We start from the raw sequence: 21,432 nt of genomic DNA on the forward strand, positions 1-21,432 counted from the left end.
CAATTTACACCAATTAACATATAACTATTCAAAGTAGCATTTCCTTTGGTTACCTCAAACCTTGAGAGGTCAAAGGTTTACCACTCAATGTTTTAGCTTCCAAATTTGAATTTTCAAGTCAAGATAGATGTCCAAGATGCAAAACTACAATCAATCAAGTTGAATTTCATCAGTATTACTCATTCAAACATTAAACCCTCAATCTCCACTTCTAAAATCCAAAGTCCACTCTACAAGAGTTTGAGTCTATCCTTTAGGTTTATTAATTACCTTTAGTCTCCAATAACATTAATGAACCATTAAATTCTCATTAATGGCATCATAATCTTTCAACCACCCATAATAAATGAAATTTTTGGATATTAATGGTGTCCAACAACCCAAGACACAAAAATTCATTGTACTAGGTTTACATATTTTAATCTACTTTCATTAGCTCCATTTGAGTCAATAAATTCAGACCTAGAACCTATATGAATTGAAAATAATCTTCAATGAGTGTGGTACTTACCTTGGATATTTGCAGCCTCCAAAATACTTCCAATGGCATCCACAAGTAAACCTTAGTAAAGCTTGATGCGTCTTTTGTTTCCTCTTTTCTCTTTTCTCTTTTCTTCTTCTCTTTTCTGTCTCACTTTCGTGATTGATATCTGCAGAAAATGACCATGTGCCACGGCATACGCACAATATGCCATGGCGCATGGCACAAAGAGGTTGTCCCTCACATCAGAAATGTCTGTGCGCCGTGACAGATGATCTCCATGTCGTGACATGTGGCGCAGCAATATGACTCTTTGTTTTTCTTCTCCTTTTGATGCCTAGGTAGCCTAACTTGATATCAGACCCACAATTTAGGTTGAAATATGATCAAATATGCATATTAGATCTCCCTGACCACACATCATCTCAATTTACTTAATTAACCTAATTAGGTTTAATTAATTAAGGGATTAAAAATCAAGATATTACAATAGTCCTGTTCATTTCTTGGAAAATAATGTTGAATTCTTAGGCTCCAATTGTTGAAACCTTATATTGGAAGTCTTCATCATCCTCTATGTCTTCCTTTTTTCTTCTTCAAATTCAAAAGGCTTCTTTGTTATCCCAAAACTTAATAAAATAATTAGAGGATAAAATTTTTCTGAAGTTATTTTAACCATTGTTGAGTAGCACCTAATATATACATGGTACTGAGTTATAATTTTAAAATAATGTTTTGTAGCTTCCTGGACTAATCTTGAGAGTTGAGATATTTCTGACATGTCATTAGAATGATATATAGAACGTACAAGACTATAACTAAAGAGGGTTTTTACAAGTTTTGGAGATGTTCCTAAGTATACAATGACTTTATTGATTTGCCCATAAAAATAAACATTTACAGACACTTATAACTTATCTCAATTTTAAATTAGATCCATGAAATTTATTTTATTTTAATCAAATATTTATAATTTGATTCATTAAATTCTTTAATCCTTATATTTTAAAATACTTGATGTTTTTTAAAAAATAAATTAGAATTTTTATATTTTTATTAAAATAGTATATACCTTTATAATTAATTATATAATTTTTATAACTCCTAATTTATATAATTGGGTTGTCTTATCAATAATTTTTGTACGTATAAAATTTTCAATAAAAAATTAGTAAATGTGTAAATAGTGTATTAAATCAAATTTTATTTTGTAATTTTAGCCAAAAATATTAAATTAAATTTGTAGATACTCCAAGAGTATTTTTGTTTCGAAAAAGTTAATAATTCATTATTAATTTTAACATTAAGGGATTAACACGTCTAGTAAACCAAAATATAAGTGCTTAGTTGAAACAAATGAACTAGAGGACCTAATTCAAACTCAAGAAAAATTCTAGTTTAAATGCTCAAACAACTCATATTAACTCTATTTAAGTCAACGGGTTTGGACTCATATGCTTATAAATCCGAAAATCACTTCTCAAGTACAACCCTAACACAACCATTTGAAAAAAATGAAAGAGCATGGAAATAAAGGGTTTAGGAAACTTACTTTTAAGTGTTCACGAGCTTCAAAATACTCTAAATTCTTTAAATCTCCAAGCCTTAAGGAAGAGAATCCCATGCCCCTTTGTTTTCTTCTTTTTCCTCTTTTTGTTTCAAACTGATGCACACTCTAAACCTATTAGAGACAGCATGTGGCACGAAGCCACGTTTCCTTATATTCTTCCTTTTTGAGGTCTAGGTGACCTAATTCCGCTCCGAACCCAATCCTAAGGCTGCAACCACAACTCGACAAGACCATCATCTCTCTTTCCCCAACCATACACTTCATTATTCTGATTAGATAGGAAGTTAATTTTCAGGATGTTACATTTAGATTAATTTTCCCTTGGAATAATTTTTCTAATAATTGTCAGGCTTTAATTTTTTTTAAGGAAATTTAAATTAAAAATACCATCCACTCAATTGCAATAATAGAAATTAGGTTGCCACAGTTGAGACTTGACTATGAAGTAAGGGCACGTATAAGGATGTCATTAGTATATCTAAGCAAGCGTCGTTGAGATTGGTCTTTTTTGTGTATTCAATAATAGAGATCGGGTTGAAGAAAATCCATAGATTAAGAAGATCATGCATAGAATAAGGTTAAAGAGTAATAGTTTTGAAATCCATTGTTTGATAGCACTAAATCAACAAAAAAAAAGCAACCATAAATAAGATGTTCTAATTTTTTTAAAGTGAAGGAGGCAAATGAAACTTCCTTTCCTTGGATGCTTTCTAGTCAAAGGTCCAATGGGCATAAACTCAACCATCATTCCTAGTTAAGCAACCGGAGTTGAGATTGTGCTCTCATTCAATATTGCAACCTTGTCTGAATGCAAATGCAGCCCTGAACCCCTCATGGAAGTAGACGGCCATGAACAGTTAATGGCCCAAGTAAACTCACTAAATCAAAATGACATCATTTTGTTGACAAGCACTTGGTAGGTACTCATCAACCTACTAAGCACTTGTTAAGAGCCTCATTTGAACTAGTATATAGTATTTCATAAATTTTGAAAGGCTTTTGCTAAGGAAGGCTTTCTTTTTGACTTCCCTCTTATTAAAAAGACAAGATTTAATCATGCGAGATTGATCTATCATTGTCATCCATATATCTAAGGAAGCTGGTCCTTAGTAAAAAAAAGGGAAGCTATCAAGAAAATTAAGAAGAGAAAATATAAACAACATGAGGATGAAAATATTTCATTAATCAAGATTTAACAAATGATAATGAAGAAGAAGATAATCCTTTCTTGAATGATTTATAAAGAAACAACACAACTCTTCTTTGAGAGATAACAAATCATGAGGTGAGAATCATGTTAACCTCTATCTTAAGGTATGATACAACCTTCCTAACCTCTAACACTTTATGGGACCCTTTTTCTAGAACATGGGTGTAACATCTTAAGCTTTAAGTTGGGAATTAAATTGTATAAATTGTGGGTTAATCGAGGATTTAAAGTAGGATTTTTATTATTTTGATGTTTTAATTAAGGAATTGAATTATGATTGAGATTAATCAAGTTTTTAGACACTTGATCATGGTTTAATTGGGTTTACGATTATAAATAAGGGTCAATTAGGGTCTAAAATAAGTATTGGCTAAATTGGGCCTAAAGAGTTGGGTTTAGGTGAAAAGCATTGTTATGTAACATGTGACGTAGCACAAGGTGTATCCTTCATGGTGCATGACATGAATTTTTTTGTAATACGTCTATTTAATGACAAGCACGTATAAGAGGGAATTTTGTAAGTTTTAGAGTGATTCGGCAGCTCTACTAAGGTTTCAACTTTCATAACCTAAAGGCACAATTTTAGGCTTAAATAACTCAAGGTAACCTTCTTAATCATCCTTTTACCTTTTAACCTCTCCTTTAAGTGGGGTTTAAATGGTGTTTGAGGTTAGGGTTTTGAACTAGAGTGACTCTAACTATAAGGTTCAACTTAAAGGCTTCTTCAAGATTAACTAAGCGTAGTTTGAGTGGTTTCAATGGTGTTTATGACAATAGATAGCTTAAACTTAAAAACCCTAGGCTTGACAAATGAATTTTAATGATGATTTTTATACTATAGGGACTAAATTGATGATTGAGAGGTACAATGATGATTAATGGGATTGAGTGGAATGATTAAAGTATATGGGAAATGTTTAGCTTAGTGAGATTAATTAACATAACCTTAAGGGTGTATAACCATCCTGATTAGCTATAATTAGCACTATATTAACAATAATTAGCATTGCATTATATGTAAGTTATCATATTGACATCGTTGAAGGTGACGTGTTGCTTATCTGGGGAGCTTTACTAACAAGGAATAAAGGTAACATTTATTAACGTGTAGTGGTATGTGTTTTACAATTGATTATGTGTACTTTTTATTATATTTGAAAACTATATCTATCTATTTATATCCCAAAATATGTATGACTACTATGGGTTTACAGTTCGATCTAGAGTAATCAGATATATATTTTTTCTAGATCTGTCATTATGTTTTGAGTAATTGGTCATAAAGCATTGAAGGGTAATAGGCTAGAGTAGGCTAGGTCGAATTCATTTTGGGCCCATTCGTAATGCCCAAGAAAGGCATCCGTTAAATCAAAACCTCCCAAGACCTCATATTGATGCATATCATTGTTTGCAAACTAAATCCCAAACTACTCGGTTGAACGAGTGAATTGGTCATGTGTCTAGCTTGATTTTGCTGTTTCATTTGGTCACAGTTGACTTGGGCCAATCTGGAGAGTCAAGACCAACCAACCAGCCCAACCTCATAGGACAGGTGGGTTTGGTCAGGTTATATTTTTAAAGTCATAACACCCCTAAATGATGCTGTCTTGAGTTTTTAGAAAATAAAAATAGAAGCCTACCTAAACTATCATCAACTAATCCATCCTAAACCTTTGCGGCCTTCTTCACTCTCATCTCTAGTCTCAACCAAGCTTCAACCTTCTTGGCATTCTTTGGGTATCGCTAAGCGTTTTCTTCTTGTGGATCTTGAGCTTAACTCTCGACAACTTCAGCCTTCTCTATCTCCCTTTTTCACCTCTTTTGTATCTGATAGTTTGCTCTCTCGACTCTCCCTCCCACTCACTCTCACTGTTTAGTTGGATCTTCAATTTCAAGTTTTTAGTCATGGTATATGTTTCCATCAATATATTGAAATGATGCTTTGCTTTTTGAAAAAAAAAATAGTACAACAAAAAAGGGGCACAAATAAACATATGAGTGCACTCGAGATATTCTTTTTATCACGTAGACAATTAATTTACACTCCGTGTCTTTTCTTTTCAAACAAGTCGGCAGGTACAATAAGCCTAAGCAAGGATGCTAGGATATGAGCAGAAACAGCCAAATAGGTTCACTTTTTTTAATGTATAATAAATAATAAGTAATGTGATATGCAATAGAATAATAGACGAAGGCATTGATTCTATACTAGCCGCTACTCGTTTATATGCGTGTGTATGTATGAATAATTTACTTGATCTATTTTTATCTAATATTGTTATAATTTGAAATTTATTTATTGCTTTGTATTCTTTATATAACATGATTAATAATAATTTTTCTCTATGTCATTCAAGTGAGAGATTAAATCTTGAATATAGATAAATATATTGAAAATTAATATATTTTTATTTAAATTATATTATTTTATTATAATTTTACCATTTTGAAGGGGGGGGGGTGTAATCTAGATATACAGAATAATTCAATCCCAAGTCAGCCGCTCAATTCACTATGCATTGGCTCTTTTGGTATTTGAGTGTTTGGTTAAAAATAATATTTTCTCGACTTTGCTAATAAGCTTTTCGTCATCCCTAAGACTGATACTAAGGCTTTGGATTGGTGTTGTTTTGTATGTATTAGGGTTAAACTGTTTATAAAAAAGTTGTAGACTTTTAATTTTTTTTCCCCCCTAATTACAAGTTTTTTTGGTTCATTGCACCCTTAACTATGTTCTTTTCTTTCCTCAAACATATATTAGGATGTATTGTTTTCGTCCAAGTTTAATAAATCAGAAATATCATTCTTCTTTATCAATAATGTTTTTGTTTAGAATGTGGCCAAGGATTTCAGGAACTTGGCATGCCGGTCACAATGGCTGCTTCTTCGACAGTCCTATTCTTATCTATGCACGTCGTTATGGAATCACAAAATGTGATCATATTAGAAGTTTAGACACCACTTTTTTTTTTTTTTACAAGAAATTCCATTCCGTTCTTTATTTAATATTTACATTGTTCTCCATCTTTTTATTATTGTTTTTATGTACTTTAGGAACAATATTAGCTACTGCATGAGCCAATTTTTCTGTTCACTTTTCTTCCTCTTTTTAGTTGCTGGTCCATCCTTCACGATAGGTAAAGGAGAAGGAAGGGGGAGATCATAGAGAAAATAAGAGAGGGCATTCCTAGGAATTAGCCAGTGTTTGGTTATAATCCTATATAACTAGAATGAGGCTGATGAAACTTTGGGTGAATATTTTGGAAATCACCTCTTGCGCAAACAGTCAGAACGTTTATGTGGCTTCTACTGAAAGGAAAGTTACTCGCCAGGACTGAGAGATTCCGAAGGACCCTTTGTAATGATGCTCAAGAGGATATCAATCGTACATTTAAAGAATCCAACCTTGCTGCTGCTGTCTGGAAAAAAGTACTTCCCAGTGATATGCATACTGAATTCTACAGAAAGAATATTGTCGCCTGGCTTCTTATTTTTTGAGCTGTCAGCACATTAATACTTCTTGGAAGATTGTAAGTGTTCTTTGCTGGAAGTTATAGGAAGCAAGGAACCTCCGCATTTTTGCTAACGAAACTCACATGGCTGATGGTGTTTTAGCGCAAGTTAGAGCCATCATGGATCATACAATTAAAACTTAAAATGCTTTTACTTACAATGCGTTTAGGATCTGATGCAATTACTCTCCTTTTTTGTATTCTTGTACAGATTTGATAAACGAATTTCTTTCCATTCAAAAAAGAAGAAGTTTCCTGAAATTATGTTCAGAACTTCGTTTTAGTTGTTGCTATTGCAACTTCAAATGGTTTTAACAAGCTCATCTCAAGTGGAGAGCTAATGGAAGAGCTTCATTCATAACACTATACTACATGGATGTATTGACAATTTGATAAAAATGTTATAAAGTCAAAACATTGTAATTATTTTCTCATCTCAGCCAAAAAAACATGTAAAAATACTTTGGAATGATGTTTTCCCGAATATTGGAATAAAATGAGAAATTACTTAACATTATTATAATATTGAGATTTCTATCTTATAAAATACTTTTAAAATAATATGACGCATCAAGATTGGGTAAAACTAGGTTAGCTATTAACCCAATGTCTGGTTTGTGTGTATCGAGACCAAGATTAGGCTAACCTAGTGTAAAAACATCAAATTTTGGTCTTGTATTGAAAAAAAATCAAATAAATTTTTAAAAAATACAAATAAATTTTATATATTAAATTATGTACATCTAAAACATTCCTTTACAAATAACATTATAATCAAAAGTAATCCTTTTAAATTTTTTAAAACTCAATAACATACACTATTCTTACATAATATTAAGTTCAAAATCAAATAAAAAATTTAAATAAAAATAATATATTGATTTATTAAAATTTTTCATAATAACAACAAAATAATTTATTAGGTATGATTTATAAAAGAAAAAACAATCTCATATAATCAATTGAGGCAAGATCGAGTTTAGACTAAACCTAGACCTCTAGCCCGACCTAGTCATTGATATCAACTGGGGAGATCGGGCCTACTAAGTTACCAAGTTTGGTTGAACGGCTGTGTCATATTGTTCATATTTGATATGAACAAGTTGTCAATTTCCATCTTATAATGATTACAAGCGTCTCCTATTTTCGAATCGCAAAGAGTATAAAATCTAATAATAAAATAAGTTGTCCTGGATCACATATCATAAAATCACAATTTTATATTTTCAATTAATAAGGGTCACAAATTCTAAAATAATTTTGTGCGAAAATAAAACTAGATATTATTTTATATTCTTGATGTGGTGACATAAGTTATTTATACATAAAAGATAACAACTTTTAAAACAAAGCATTTGTTTATTAGTTTTGATTTACCTGGATATAATTATTTCTAAATTAAATAAATGATTATTTGTATTTGAATTTAAATTGATAACATACTTTAAAATAAAAACGTGTATTTTACCAACGAAATAAAAACGTGCAAGTATGTTTAATTGTTTGGAAAGTTTATTGCCAAATGGGATAATAATAATATATATATATATATATATATATAATCATGTTTGGTATGAAACATTGTGTTTATAAGTATGAGAATAGTTTGGATATGCTTTTTTTTGTTGGGATACGCATATAACTCGCATGACTTGCTAAGTTTTAAACATATTGTTAAAGATTTTGTTTGGAGATTGCTTACCATGTGGTATGTCTTTATTAAATTCAATGAGTGAAAAATAATTTGGACCAACTTACCTTTGGTCGAGTTAGTTGGATTTTGAGCATGGTGTATAAAGGAAAGTAAGGTGTAGTCATACATTTTCTTGTTCAATTGCTTGCTTGATTTGTGTTTGAAAATGTTTTGTATACCTCACTTAGCAATCACATTGTTAGTTCAATTATGTGCATTATTGCATATTAATATTGGTTATGAGAACTTTTGTGTCTCATTTCTCGTAATTAACATTTTTATGGAAAAGGATTTAGCTAGAGAAGTGCTAAAGGTATCCACTAACTTGACCATTTTGAAAAATCTCTAAGTTGCTGTAAAATCTTATTAGTTTTGTTAATTTGTGCAATGAGCACTTTGCTCTGTTCGAACTTATCCTACACGTGCGTTGCGTGCCATATTGGATTGGCAATGTGGCACAATGCGCATTCATGTGCGTGTGCATATGTACTATTGTGCAATACCAAATACAGTACTTGATTTTAATTTAAGGAAAAAATAATAATAAATTTTTTTTAAAATATATAGATAACAATTTAATCTCTCGAAATACTATAATTTCACCAAAGTTGTTAGGTACTTTTTTGTTATCAATGAATTTATATAAATAACTAAATTACGCTTGTTGAAAAAAAATAATTCACAAGTTTTATTTAAATAATCATAACTTTCATTCTTACATTTATAATAATGCAACAGCAAATTACAATTTCACATGTTAAATTCTTGATTTGTTGTTGCATTGTTGTGAATATTAGAAAAAAATTGTTATTATTTAAATAAAACTTATGAATCATTTTATTTTCAATAAAGGCAATTTAATCGTTTACATAAATTCATTAATGATAGAAAAGTCTTTAAAAATTTTAGTGAAATTATAATATTTTGAGGGATTAAATTGTTATTTATACATTTTAGAGAAATTTTGTTATCATTTTATAACTTTTCAAAGGGATCAGATTGTTATTTATCTTATTCTTCCCTAATTTAATCCCCTTATGTTCTGCATGGATCCTGAGATATATAATGTATGCTTGTGCATGCTGAGACAAGTACAGGAGTACAGGACGCGGCAACCACCTGAAGAATACCAGCACCAAGGTACGAATCTCAGACATGTACGTGATCTATTATTTTGGCCAGCATCTACTAGTATTATGCTAGTTTTTAATGCACATTTATCAATGGAGAAATTTGGTTTCTATGTGAGTTGGCTGTCGGATCCCGAGCCACCCCCAGATTTGATGTTATCATTCTTTACTTTTTAAAGCCATTATACATGTCTGTTCGCATGGAGTATCTGGATTTTCCTCTGATCTCTCTCCAATGCACTTCTTTTACTGCGCGAGCTTCATATTCAATTTTTTTAATTCAGTTTTCTTTTTAATTTCTTTTGCGTTTTTAGCTGCATTTTCTTGTGTTTTTCCTTTTCTTTTTGAATATAATTGTGCAGTTTTTTCCAATTTACCCAAAAATATATAAAAATAAAAAGCACTAAAAACGCATAATTATATAAGGGTAATTGGTCCACTAGCCAAAAAAATATATTGTGTCCAGAAAATATGCACCAAATTTTTTGAAAATTTAAAAATATGGCCGGTTCACATTAATATATAAAGGAGTTATCATTAACGTGCAAGAAATTTATCATTAAAAATTTTAAAATTTATAAAAAATTTATTATTGATATATAATGGTATGTCATTGAAAAATATAATAAAAACTAGCCATAGTGCAAAATATAATAAATGCTGGGCTCATTTCTTGATTTGATCATTTAACATGAGCCATATCTGCAAAAGCTTCATTATATAATTACACGACCTCGGATAACTAGACAACAACAACAAGCCTTTATCCCACTAGGTGAGTCGGCTACATGGATTGCAAGACGCTATTGTATTCTATCATTTATCAAGCTTTTAAGAATATTATTAATTAAGAGATCGCGTTCAACAACTTCCAAAAGTATTGTCTTAGGCCTTCCTCTACTCCTTTTAATCGGACTCAAAGTTATATATTCCACTCTTCTCACTGGTACCTCCCTTGGTCTTCTTTGTACATGCCCAAACCATCTCAACTGATTTTCTACACCTCGGATAACTAGACATGAGATTAAAAATGCCTATGAAGAAAAACAAGCTTGTTTGTGTTGCTACGTTTGTGTGATTTTATGTGTGCGTTTGATTTTTAATTTATACACACACACATATATATATGTCAAAAGCATATTGGAGAAATCCAACTATTTGTTGGATTTTATAAAAACACATCTCAAATATAGTTTGGATATGTGTTTGAATAATATGATATTACAAATCTCACATAAAAAAGCTTCATACAATAATAAGAAATGTAATTTATAAGTTTAAAAAACTCATCCTTTTAATAAACTAATTTCTTTTTTAATGTTCTCTCTTTCTCTCTGAGATTGTGTTTGTGAAACTGCTGGTGCTTGACAAATGATTGTCAGTGTTGGTCCCCAAGTGGACGATTGGCATGTTGCTTTTTATCAGAGTTATCATTGATTAACATGTGGAATGTCACCTTTAGAAAGGATATAAAATATCGTGGGGGCAATTTTATTATATTTGTGTGCTAGCCTCACTCATACCCCAAACACTTCAGTGGGGAAAAAAGGAAAGAAATAAATTGAGGCGCACGTATCGAGGTAGTTTTAGCGCACTAGAATGTTTGACCAGATCATAATGCATATAGTGCGCCAATAAATTGAAGTATATGATGGATTGATGATATATACATGTCTATATATCAGGATGATTTACTGTTACTTATTTCTCTAATTACAATTGCACGCCACGCGATGCACGGGTTTAAATCATAAGCACGAACCAGTAGGGTTCCACGATAATTCAATATTTTAAAACCATATGAAAAAGGCATGGGGAAAAACTACGGAAGGGCCAAAAAGAATATAAAACTTTAGAAGAAAAATCCCATGCATGTTTAAAATTTTTCAAGAAAATTCCCAGATTTTGAATTTGTGAGGTGCAATGGGCCTTTTCTGAACTTTCATTTGATTTTAAGATCAAAGATGAAGAAAGAACAAAAGACGAATGAAAGCAAGAGACTCAAATGCAGAAGGAAAGACACATATATTACGGATAAAATTATACGTAGCTTGAGGGTGAAGGTTGTTCTATATGGTTTCAAAATTCCCATCTCTCTTAAAAGGAGATACTTTAATCGATGTTGTTAATTTACAAGATACCCTATACTGCCCTGATTAGACAAAGGCATATGAATAAATGTAAATGTTTGGTAAAAGCAACCATTATACGTTTAGATCTCTTTATCTGTGCACCTGTCATGTGTGACAAAAAAATGCATTTTTTTTTTTTTGGCTAGTATAAGTCGAAAGAATGCTCATGACTTTGTCCCCTTTAATTCATTGCATGCAATAAAGAATTAGAGAGACCTAGTTACCACCTAGTGTGCAACAAATCACACGTCTAAAGACCAACCAATAGCGATAAACTAGCTACCACCACAACTACTAGTTTATATGCCCTATAACTGTATAACTTTGATCTTTACAAAGACGACCCCTCACCAATAGGCAACAGCCACGCGAAGAGATCAAATGACAGAGTAAAGTGTTGAAGTCAACAATGAAAGCATACATACACTACACTTATGATTGAAATAATAATTAATCAATCTTTTTGTCACCAAAGCATGTGTAGAAAACGATCAGGCAAAGAGAAAGGAAAAGAAAAGCAAGACATCCCACATAACTAGAAAAGGAAAAATAGCAAAAATCAGGCATACAGGGGGTAACATGGGGCACACTCTCGTCAGATCACTTTATTCTGTGTGTACTTTATTAGGTGCTCTTGTGTGGGGGTGTGTTCCTCACGCCAACTATCTCATTGTCGTTAATTCACATATACACATACTCCTCTTCTTGGATCTCTTCTATAAGGGAATAAAGCGTCCAAGCTGTTCTTTCAGGTGTCACTCTTCTGCTCAAAGCTTTTCAGTTTATTCCCAGTTTTAAAAACTTGAGGGGGCATCCAACCAACCCGCCTATTCGGGGAATATAGTTTCAAACTTTGAAAGTTTAAATCTAGCTCCCTATATAGTTTGAATCATATGTACAGGAAAATGAAGAGATTGCAAACATATTCTGAATGTATATAGCCATCATGTCCAGTTGAGCTATTTGGTATATATGTTACATAATACTGATTAAAGTCCAAGCTTGAATATAAAAGGTTATAACACTCGAGTTAGTTTTGTCAGACTGACACACACATTATTTATTTTATTTGATTGTGTAGTTCTTCTAAACTCTAAAGCAAATGTTATAAGTAATATATAGTGACAAACAAAGCATTCCAAACAGGAACTAGCGATTAGATATATATCCCAAGCGAGTTTAATGAACAAAAAAGGAAGGGAATTGGCAATGACACGGAAACTGAGGGGATTTCGTTTTCTGCCTTCTAGTGCGTATGTGTGTGCAGATCTGTGGGTGGGGTGGTGGGACAGTGAGACCATGGTTATGTCATGTATACGTAAGCCTCTCGGGAAAGGAACAAAGAAGAAACAAGGGACGTTAGGAGCATAGAGGGCGAGTGAAGGCATGTGTGAGGAGAATATATCCTTTGCTAGTTCGCCTGTGGGGGGAGGGCGAGTAGGGTCTAAATTTTCGGGGCCCACTAATGGAGTGCTCTTTCGGTAGGCGTTCTTTCTCGGGGACCCAAATATTCTTAACTTAAGTCACGTCAGATTGGGACTAGTGTGATGTAACTTGCCGCCTATTTCCAAATCACCATTGACGGCTCTGCTTCTTCCAAGTCAATCACCACACGGAATCTCAACCCTCCGTTTTTGCACAAGGGGATATAGAGAAGGTGGCGCCATATAGATACAGTTAAGGCCCACGGTTGTTGTCATCGATGGAGCCTGGCAGGCTTAGACCGTAGCGCAGGACAACATGGCAGATCACTAGGCTTACCTTTTTCTTCCTACTTATCACTGCCAGTGTTGGCTCGTCCCAAACTCGTGGTATCACACAACGTTACCGGTCTCTCCATATCTCACTACTTGACACTTAGAAATGTTCCTCTTTTTCTAACTCTTCCTGGCTAGATACCAACCTACTTCTCTCCCTCTCTGTGCAAATGCTGATCATAAACTGAGATAGTGGCACTTGAAGTATCACAGTGATCTGCTCAAAGAGAAGGCCTCCCTGGTTTGGATTCGCTTGTGAATGGGTTTTTCTTCTCCGCACATCTGCATGGAATCATCAGATTACTGGCTTCAGGTATGCCTATAATGCGCAAACTCTTTGTCTCGGATACTTATTCTAGAACATCACACATTCTTCTTATTAAGCTTTCCTCACTTGATCTGTGCTGAATTCCAATCTATTTCTCATATTTATCGTATATATCATGTTAAATGTGGGGTAAAGTAATTAATTTGATAGCAAGAGTGCTGGTGGCATTCAATTTAATTAAAGATGATTTTAGTGGTTATGACGTCGAGTTGCACTCTGCACCTTTTTCTTTTCTGCATTTTATTGCAGAAAAAAAAAAAGGGTATGAATTGCCATTAGAAAGAAGGAAAAAGCCAAGGGAAAAAAATTTTAGAAGCACGAGGAGAGAAGAAGAATGTAGTAAGAAAAAGACACACAATGCTGACCATTAGGTGAGTACTTGTTTCTTTTGGTTTGTATTAGGGCACAATTCACGAGGAATCTGGATTGGAATCATCTTCACCATCAGGAGACATGCTTACATGCTCCAGGCCCTTGATAGAGAGGAGGCTACGACCACCACAAGACCAAGCCCTCAAGTGCCCTAGGTGTGATTCCACACACACTAAGTTCTGCTACTACAACAATTACAGCCTCTCTCAGCCAAGGTACTTCTGCAAGACTTGCAGAAGGTACTGGACCAAAGGTGGCACTCTCAGAAACATCCCCGTTGGTGGTGGTTGCAGAAAGAACAAGAAAGTCTCAAGCAAGAAATCCAATAATGACCCACCACAGCATAATCAAAACCAGCCAGTGCCTTCTGCAAGAATAGCCACATCTTATCACCGCCATGACAACCCTAAAGACCGTCTTCAACTTTCTTTTCCAGACGTGCAGTTTTCTCACAGCGGTAACTTACTAGGAAACCCTAATTTCATGCTTGAGAACCCTAGGCCTATTGACTTCATGGAAAGCAAGCTGGAAGGGATAATTGGGAGTACACCTGAGAACTTCCATTTTCTGGGGAATACTGATATGGGTATGGGAATTAGAGTTGGTGACATTAATGGTCATCACAATGGGTTACCGCCAAATTTTCAGAGTCTTTGCTCTCCATCGGGATTTGGGGGTATTTCACCTTTTGATGGTAATAACAATAACAGTACTGGGACTTATAATATCATGGACTCTTCGTGCCAGAGACTGATGCTGTCATATGATCATCCCAATGAGGACCCAAATGCCATAATTGATGTGAAGCCAAACCCTAAGCTTTTGTCTCTTGAATGGCAGGACCAGGGTTGCTCTGATGCTGAAAAAGGGTCATTTGCGTATCTTAACAGTCTAGGATCATGGATCGGCATGATTAATGGCTATGGTTCGTCCACGACAAACCCTCTAGTCTAGATCTAATTTCACTGCTTTTGATGCATGAACCTATCACTTTCTCGTTATATCTATATATAAAATATTCCTAAGCCTATGATAGGAAGGTTCCTAGTTCCTTCTATGAAAGCGGTCTACAGTTTCTGCATTGACTTGGCAAAAGAGTGTGAACAAGAAGCTTCAGGGTCCAATATCGACTGCCTGGTGGGTTTACTTTTGGTTTATATATATTCGTGTCCTTGTGTGTGTAACATATGTGAAAGCTTTAATTAGGATTTTGTTGTAACATTGAGGAAGATATGGTGGTTCTTTTTTCGGTTAAAGAAAGCGCAATCAATAGTAGTGCCATTATCTTTTAAATTCTTGTCTCTATATGCTTTTTTGATATATTATGTCCCTGGATTAAATCACGAGAATTTTCGTACCAGAGAATTTCACAATGACCTCCAGAAAAAAAAGTAACAAAGAGGAAAGCATTCTAAGAAGAAGGTTTATAGGTTTATACCAAGTGTTGGCGCTACATTGATCGAGCTTATCACAGTATAGAAGTGTATATATTATGCGTGTGTGCGAGATCGATCTAAGGTAACATGTGTTGAATATGAGCTTTATGAATCCTTTAAATATCAAAACAATTTTGTGATAATAGTCATGGTTGACGTAGACGCACGAGATCGTGCAGAACTAGTTAGTGGCAGGCAAACCTAATTAAATAAACCAAATCGATCAGGTTCAGATAACTCAAATCTTTTAGCATTGCTTCTGCTTTAATTGAATTACTTGACTGGCTTCTTTAAATCCGTTTTGGCAATCAATAAATGGTTAAGGAACAAAAGAAACTAGTTCTCTTTCCATAATAATCTGTATCTGTATCTCTTTGTTTTTAATTTGGGTGAGGCCGAAATGAAAGTTTAGAATTGCGGAAATTTACATGATCGTTCACGGTGCCAGTAATATATATGCATGATCTGACATGCACAAAACAAGTATTGATAAAATGATAATAACGGCACTATACGTGTATTGGTTAGATTATAATCTTTCTGTTATGAGTTTACATCCATCAGTGCCTTCATCAGGATTTGAGGTTCCGATGCGTGTAGGACTGTTTGTTTTTTTGACCTGAAGTAATATGATTCAATATCGAAGCAATTTCTGGTGGCAAAAGGGAAAAAATGTCAAACAATTCTCAGTTGACGACGGTTCAGGTATTATAGAAAAATGCAAGATCTGGTTATGTTGTCGTTTAGCGCTTTGGCAAGTGTTCAAGTCAATATAAAAACCAAAAAATATTAGGGGCATTCAGAGAATTAAACTCGAGACCTCTTGCACCCAAAGCAAAAATCATACCACGAGACCAAATGCCCGATTACATCTCTCCTTGTCCTGAATTAATTAAAGTGCCATCATATTAGCTTGAGATAATCCACATATATCGATTTAAAATCTGTGTGTGTGTGTGTGTGTGTGTGTAAAACCTTATTATTATGCATGGACTCCGCATTTAATTAATAATCCATTCATGCAATTCTCAGCACACCCTCTTTAGCTAATACTGATGATTTACTTTGTTGCAGGGCAAGGCCATACATGGAGTGCAAGTATTTTGAGGGCATCAAAAGAATCGATAATTTCTGTGCTTGGATTAGTTCAGGGAAGAACAAATTAGCAATAGTATTCACAAATAATGGAAATGCCATCACCCAAATAGAATATATAGGACCATATTCATATACGCCAGATAGAATATATACATCGTATTCATAAAATAAAGTGAACAAGATAACTTATTTTAAACTCTACACATCTATGAGATTCATTTCAGCTTAATATTAAATTAGAAATTCAAAGATCAGGCGAGGGTTTGATTATCATGCCTCCTTGTGAATGTGTTGAGTAGATGTATTTACTGCTATGTTTAGGCTTCTTTATTTATTTTACTTTGTTTAATCTTTCGTCTTGAATCTCGATGCTCTTGTACGTGCCTGATGCTTAGGCTCTTTAGAAACAATTAAACTGAAAACATCTATTCAAACAAATTTTTAAATTTTTTTTTCAAACATAAAAAAAAGTTTTTAAAAACAGAAAACAAATAGATTTTTAGGACTTGTTTGGTTTCTATTCTCATTTTTTATTTTTAAAAATTATTTTGCAATACAGTTTTTAAAATTGTTTTTTAAAACAAAATAAAATAAAAATTTATCTGGTTATGTCAATTAAAAAACAGTTTTAGATTAAAAATGAACTGATAGTGATGATTATAAATAATTAATAATAGTGATTAATAATAGAAATTGGTCAAAATAACTATAATTTTTAATAATTAAATGTAATATATTTTAAAATAAAAAAATAAAATGAAAACAACTTGAGTTGTTTCTATTTTTTTGTTTTTTTTTAAATGAAAACAGTTTTAAAAATAATTAAATGAAAAATACTTATCCAAACAAATTTTTTTAATTTTTTGTTTTTAAAAACAAACAATAATTTTTAAAAACAAAAAAAAAACACTTCCCTAATATGCTTGTTTGAAAGTGCTTTTGTTTTATTTTTTTAAAAATTGATATTTTTTATAGCATCTTATGAGAATAAAAAATAAAAAAAGTATTTTTTTAACTTTTTCTTATTCTCCAAAATAATAATCTCAAAATACTTAAAACATATTTTTATTTTTTATTTTTCAGAATAATATTTTGGTTTTTTGTTTTTCAAAATATTTTTAAAAATATATTACCAAGCTTTTTTTTTTTGTCATAGATGACAAAAAATTGTTCTCAAAACACATTGCCAAACAGACCCAATATACTAGTTCAACGAGATTAGAGGTTAGATATTAGTGAATTGGGGAACAAACACCAAGCATCAAGTGATCGACGAACGGTTGGTGTAAATTTTGAAACCTTCTTGTCTGTTTAGGTAACAGTAGTTAGCTTAGTCACTGTATTGTCATGACAATAATGTTCTTGGTATAATTATAGTACTACTGCGAAAGGCTAATTACAAGATAATAATTCCCATGCCTAAATTGCATCCATAGTGGTGAATTACTGCTCCCTATATTGATTTGGAAATTGATAATGATAACGTTCTTCTATTTATATATGTGTGTGTATCTATATTATTTAATCTATAAATCCTTCAACCTTGCATAAAATACAAACTCATGTCTAGTTTTTTTTTTAATGATAATAAAATCTCCCTGAAATGTATAAATGATAATTTAATTCTTCTAAATGTTATAATTTTTTTAAGATTTTTAGAGACTTTTTTGTCATTATTGAATTTATATAAATTATTAAATTACTTTTGTTGAAAATAAATGATTCACAAATTTTATTTAAAAATTTACAACTTTTTTTTATATTCGTAACAATGTAATAACAAATCATAACTTCACATGTTAATTTGCTGCATTGTTATAAATGTAAGAAGGAAAGTTGTGAATGTTTAAACAAAACTTGTGAATCATTTATTTTAAACAAGAGTAATTTGATAATTATTAAATTCATTAATAACAGAAAAGTTTCTAAAATTTTAAAGAATTATAACATTTTAAAGAATTAAATTATCATTTATACATTTAAAGGGTAGTTTATTGTCATTTTTTTTTTTCTGACCAATACAAACTCATTTATAGTTACATAAAAAAAAAAATGACAGTTACGAAAAGATTCAAATAACATGTTATGTTATCCTTTAGTTAATTTTTATCTGGGATGCATTGAAGAATTAACTCATGTTCAAAATATGTCTCATAACTCCCAAAAAGTCCGTCTCAGTTCCAACAAAGCGTACACTCAACTGAGATGGACACAACTCTGAAAATGCAGAGCATGTTTAAAATTATTTTTATTTTATTATTTTAAAAATTAATATTTTATAAAATGTGTTTAAAAATAAAAAAATAATTATTTTTTATTTTTTAAAATAATACTCCAAAAACATCTAAAATATATTTTTATTTTTTTATTTTTCATAACAATATTATTTTATTTTTTAAAATACTTTTTAAAATTTTATTTTCAGGTAGATCTTTTTACTGTTCTCAAGACATAGATTATTAAATTGGACAATAAATTTTATTAAAAAAATGATAATAAAATTTTTTTAAAATGTATAAATAATAATTTAATTTTTTAAAATATCATAATTTTTTTAAAATTTTTAAAAGCTTTTCTATCATTATAAATTTATAAAAATTATTAAATTACTCTTATAAAAAATAAATAACTTATAAATTTTATTTAAATATTCATAATTTTTTTATATTCACAATAATACAACTACAAATATTTATAATTATATTATTGTAAATATAAAAAAATTATGAATATTTAAATAAAATTTATGAATTATTTATTTTTAACAAGAATAATTTAATAATTTATATAAATTTATTAATAATAAAAAAATATTTAAAAATTTTAAAAAAATTATGATATTTAAAAAATGAAATTATCATTTATAAATTTTAAAAAAAATTTTATCGTTCTTCCAATTTTATTCGCCGACCTTTATTCCTGCTTGTGTTAACGAAACCAGACGTTAATCGAAACGTTTGCGAACCTTTACGAGAGGCGCACAGCCTGAATTTCGAGTCGTTCCAAGTGAACCATCGATCATTTCTCATATCTCAAACAGAGATGTCTGCGCCTGAATCTCACAGATATCGTATAGGCTATGCTCTTGAACCCAAGAAAGTCCAGAGCTTCATCCTCAAGCCCCTTCTTGATTGCGCGAACGAACGTCGGATCGATCTCATACGCACATCGACCTGGCCAGATCCTTGATTGAACAGGGCCCTTTTGATTGTATCATTCACAAATTATACGGACAAGATTGGAAGAAACAGTTGGATGAATTTTCGGCAGCATACCCAAAAACGGTCATAATAGATAGCCCCGAGTTAATTGAGCGGCTTCACAATCGAGTATCGATGCTCGAGGTGGTGAACCAGATCAATATTCCCCTGGAAAACGACACTATCGGGATTCCCAAACAGCGGGTCATCCAGGAATCGAAAGCACTCGACGACGCCAACGCAATCGAGGAACTAGGTTTAAATTTCCCCCTCATAGCAAAACCCTTGGAAGCTAATGGAGGCCCTAATTCCCACAATTTGTCTCTGGTTTTCGATCATAGCGGGCTCAAGACGTTGAGTATTCCTGTGGTTCTCCAAGAATTTGTGAATCATGGAGGAGTTATATTCAAAATTTATGTGGCTGGGCAACACATAAGTTGCGTCAAACGGAAGTCCTTACCTGATATACCACAGGAGAAGTGGGAAACTATGAGTGGTGCGCTGCCATTTTCGCGGATATCAAATTTGGCCGTCCAAGATAACAGCCATACCGAGAACGATGATAGTGCCCAAAACAACGTTGAGAAAGCCGAAATGCCGCCAGAGAGTTTGATAGTAGGATTAGCCAGAGCAATGAAGGAGGCGATGGGCCTTAATCTATTCAACGTTGATGCAATTAGAGATGCTAGAGATCGGACAAGGTACCTGGTTATTGATGTCAATTACTTTCCTGGATATGCAAAATTGCCAACTTACGAGTCCTTCTTCACCAAGTTTTTGTGGGACATTGTACATCATAAACGTGCTTAGACAGGCGCTGATCTTCCAGCTTATACGACGTCTCAGCCTCATGACTATAGACATGACTGCTTAGACAAGTCAGAGGGTGGAGCTAGAAGGACGCAAGTGGATGGAAACAAAGCAAGCTAACAAATAATGTAGTTGACTTTGATTTTTAGCAAAATAAATTTTCTGTGCTACGCTGCAAAGGGTTAATTAAAAAAGGATTTAAAAATAAAAACGTTTAATTTCAAAGGGTCAAAAGCTGCCCAAGAAGCTGAGATATGCAACATTGCACAACAGACCATCAAAGATTGATTATAGGCAGACTTCGTACCATTGCAGTCGTGTGTTTTGCTGTTATGTGTTCTCACGTGACCTTGTTGATTTCCTGTGTTTACATCTCCTCCTTTGATCGACAGTACTTGTCTTAATTCCATTAGCATTGCAATAGTAATCACGTGTCTTTTAAATTTGCTCTCATTTTGGATTTTGACTTAACGTCTTGTTCGACTTCTAATGTATCTTGTGGGGGTTTAGCCGTTTAGGTATTGTTATTTGTAGGCCGAAATGGAACATGCTCGAATAACAGGATACTGTGAAATCCTTCACTTTGGAATGTCTGCCTTCTGTTAATGCCACAAACATAAAATCCTTTCTAATTTCTACTGAACGGAAGAAGGGGGTGGCAAAGATAGATGAAATATCTCCCAAGCATGCTTTGTAATTTTCA

At 32.5% G+C, this 21,432-nt stretch overlaps 2 protein-coding genes across 2 annotated transcripts; both read left to right on the forward strand.

The window, feature by feature from the left end:
- The first annotated feature begins 13,417 nt into the window (after positions 1–13,417).
- LOC129320520 (dof zinc finger protein DOF5.6-like) lies at positions 13,418–15,478 on the forward strand. Its single transcript, XM_054966014.1, has 2 exons — positions 13,418–13,798; positions 14,216–15,478. The coding sequence occupies exons 1-2, from the start codon at positions 13,745–13,747 to the stop codon at positions 15,137–15,139; spliced, it is 978 nt and encodes a 325-aa protein (XP_054821989.1). The 5' UTR covers positions 13,418–13,744; the 3' UTR covers positions 15,140–15,478.
- Positions 15,479–19,652: 4,174 nt separating this feature from the next.
- Positions 19,653–21,156, forward strand: LOC129320166 (inositol-tetrakisphosphate 1-kinase 2-like). Its single transcript, XM_054965410.1, is given in 2 exon segments — positions 19,653–19,881; positions 19,884–21,156. Coding segments are annotated over 2 exon segments (966 nt in total). The 5' UTR covers positions 19,653–19,761; the 3' UTR covers positions 20,730–21,156.
- The last annotated feature ends 276 nt before the right edge of the window (positions 21,157–21,432 follow it).

The sequence above is a fragment of the Prosopis cineraria genome, unplaced genomic scaffold (genome assembly GCF_029017545.1).
Source record: "Prosopis cineraria cultivar Desert tree isolate PC_DT_omini unplaced genomic scaffold, ASM2901754v1 PC9, whole genome shotgun sequence".
In the NCBI taxonomy this organism is placed as follows: Eukaryota; Viridiplantae; Streptophyta; class Magnoliopsida; order Fabales; family Fabaceae; genus Prosopis; species Prosopis cineraria.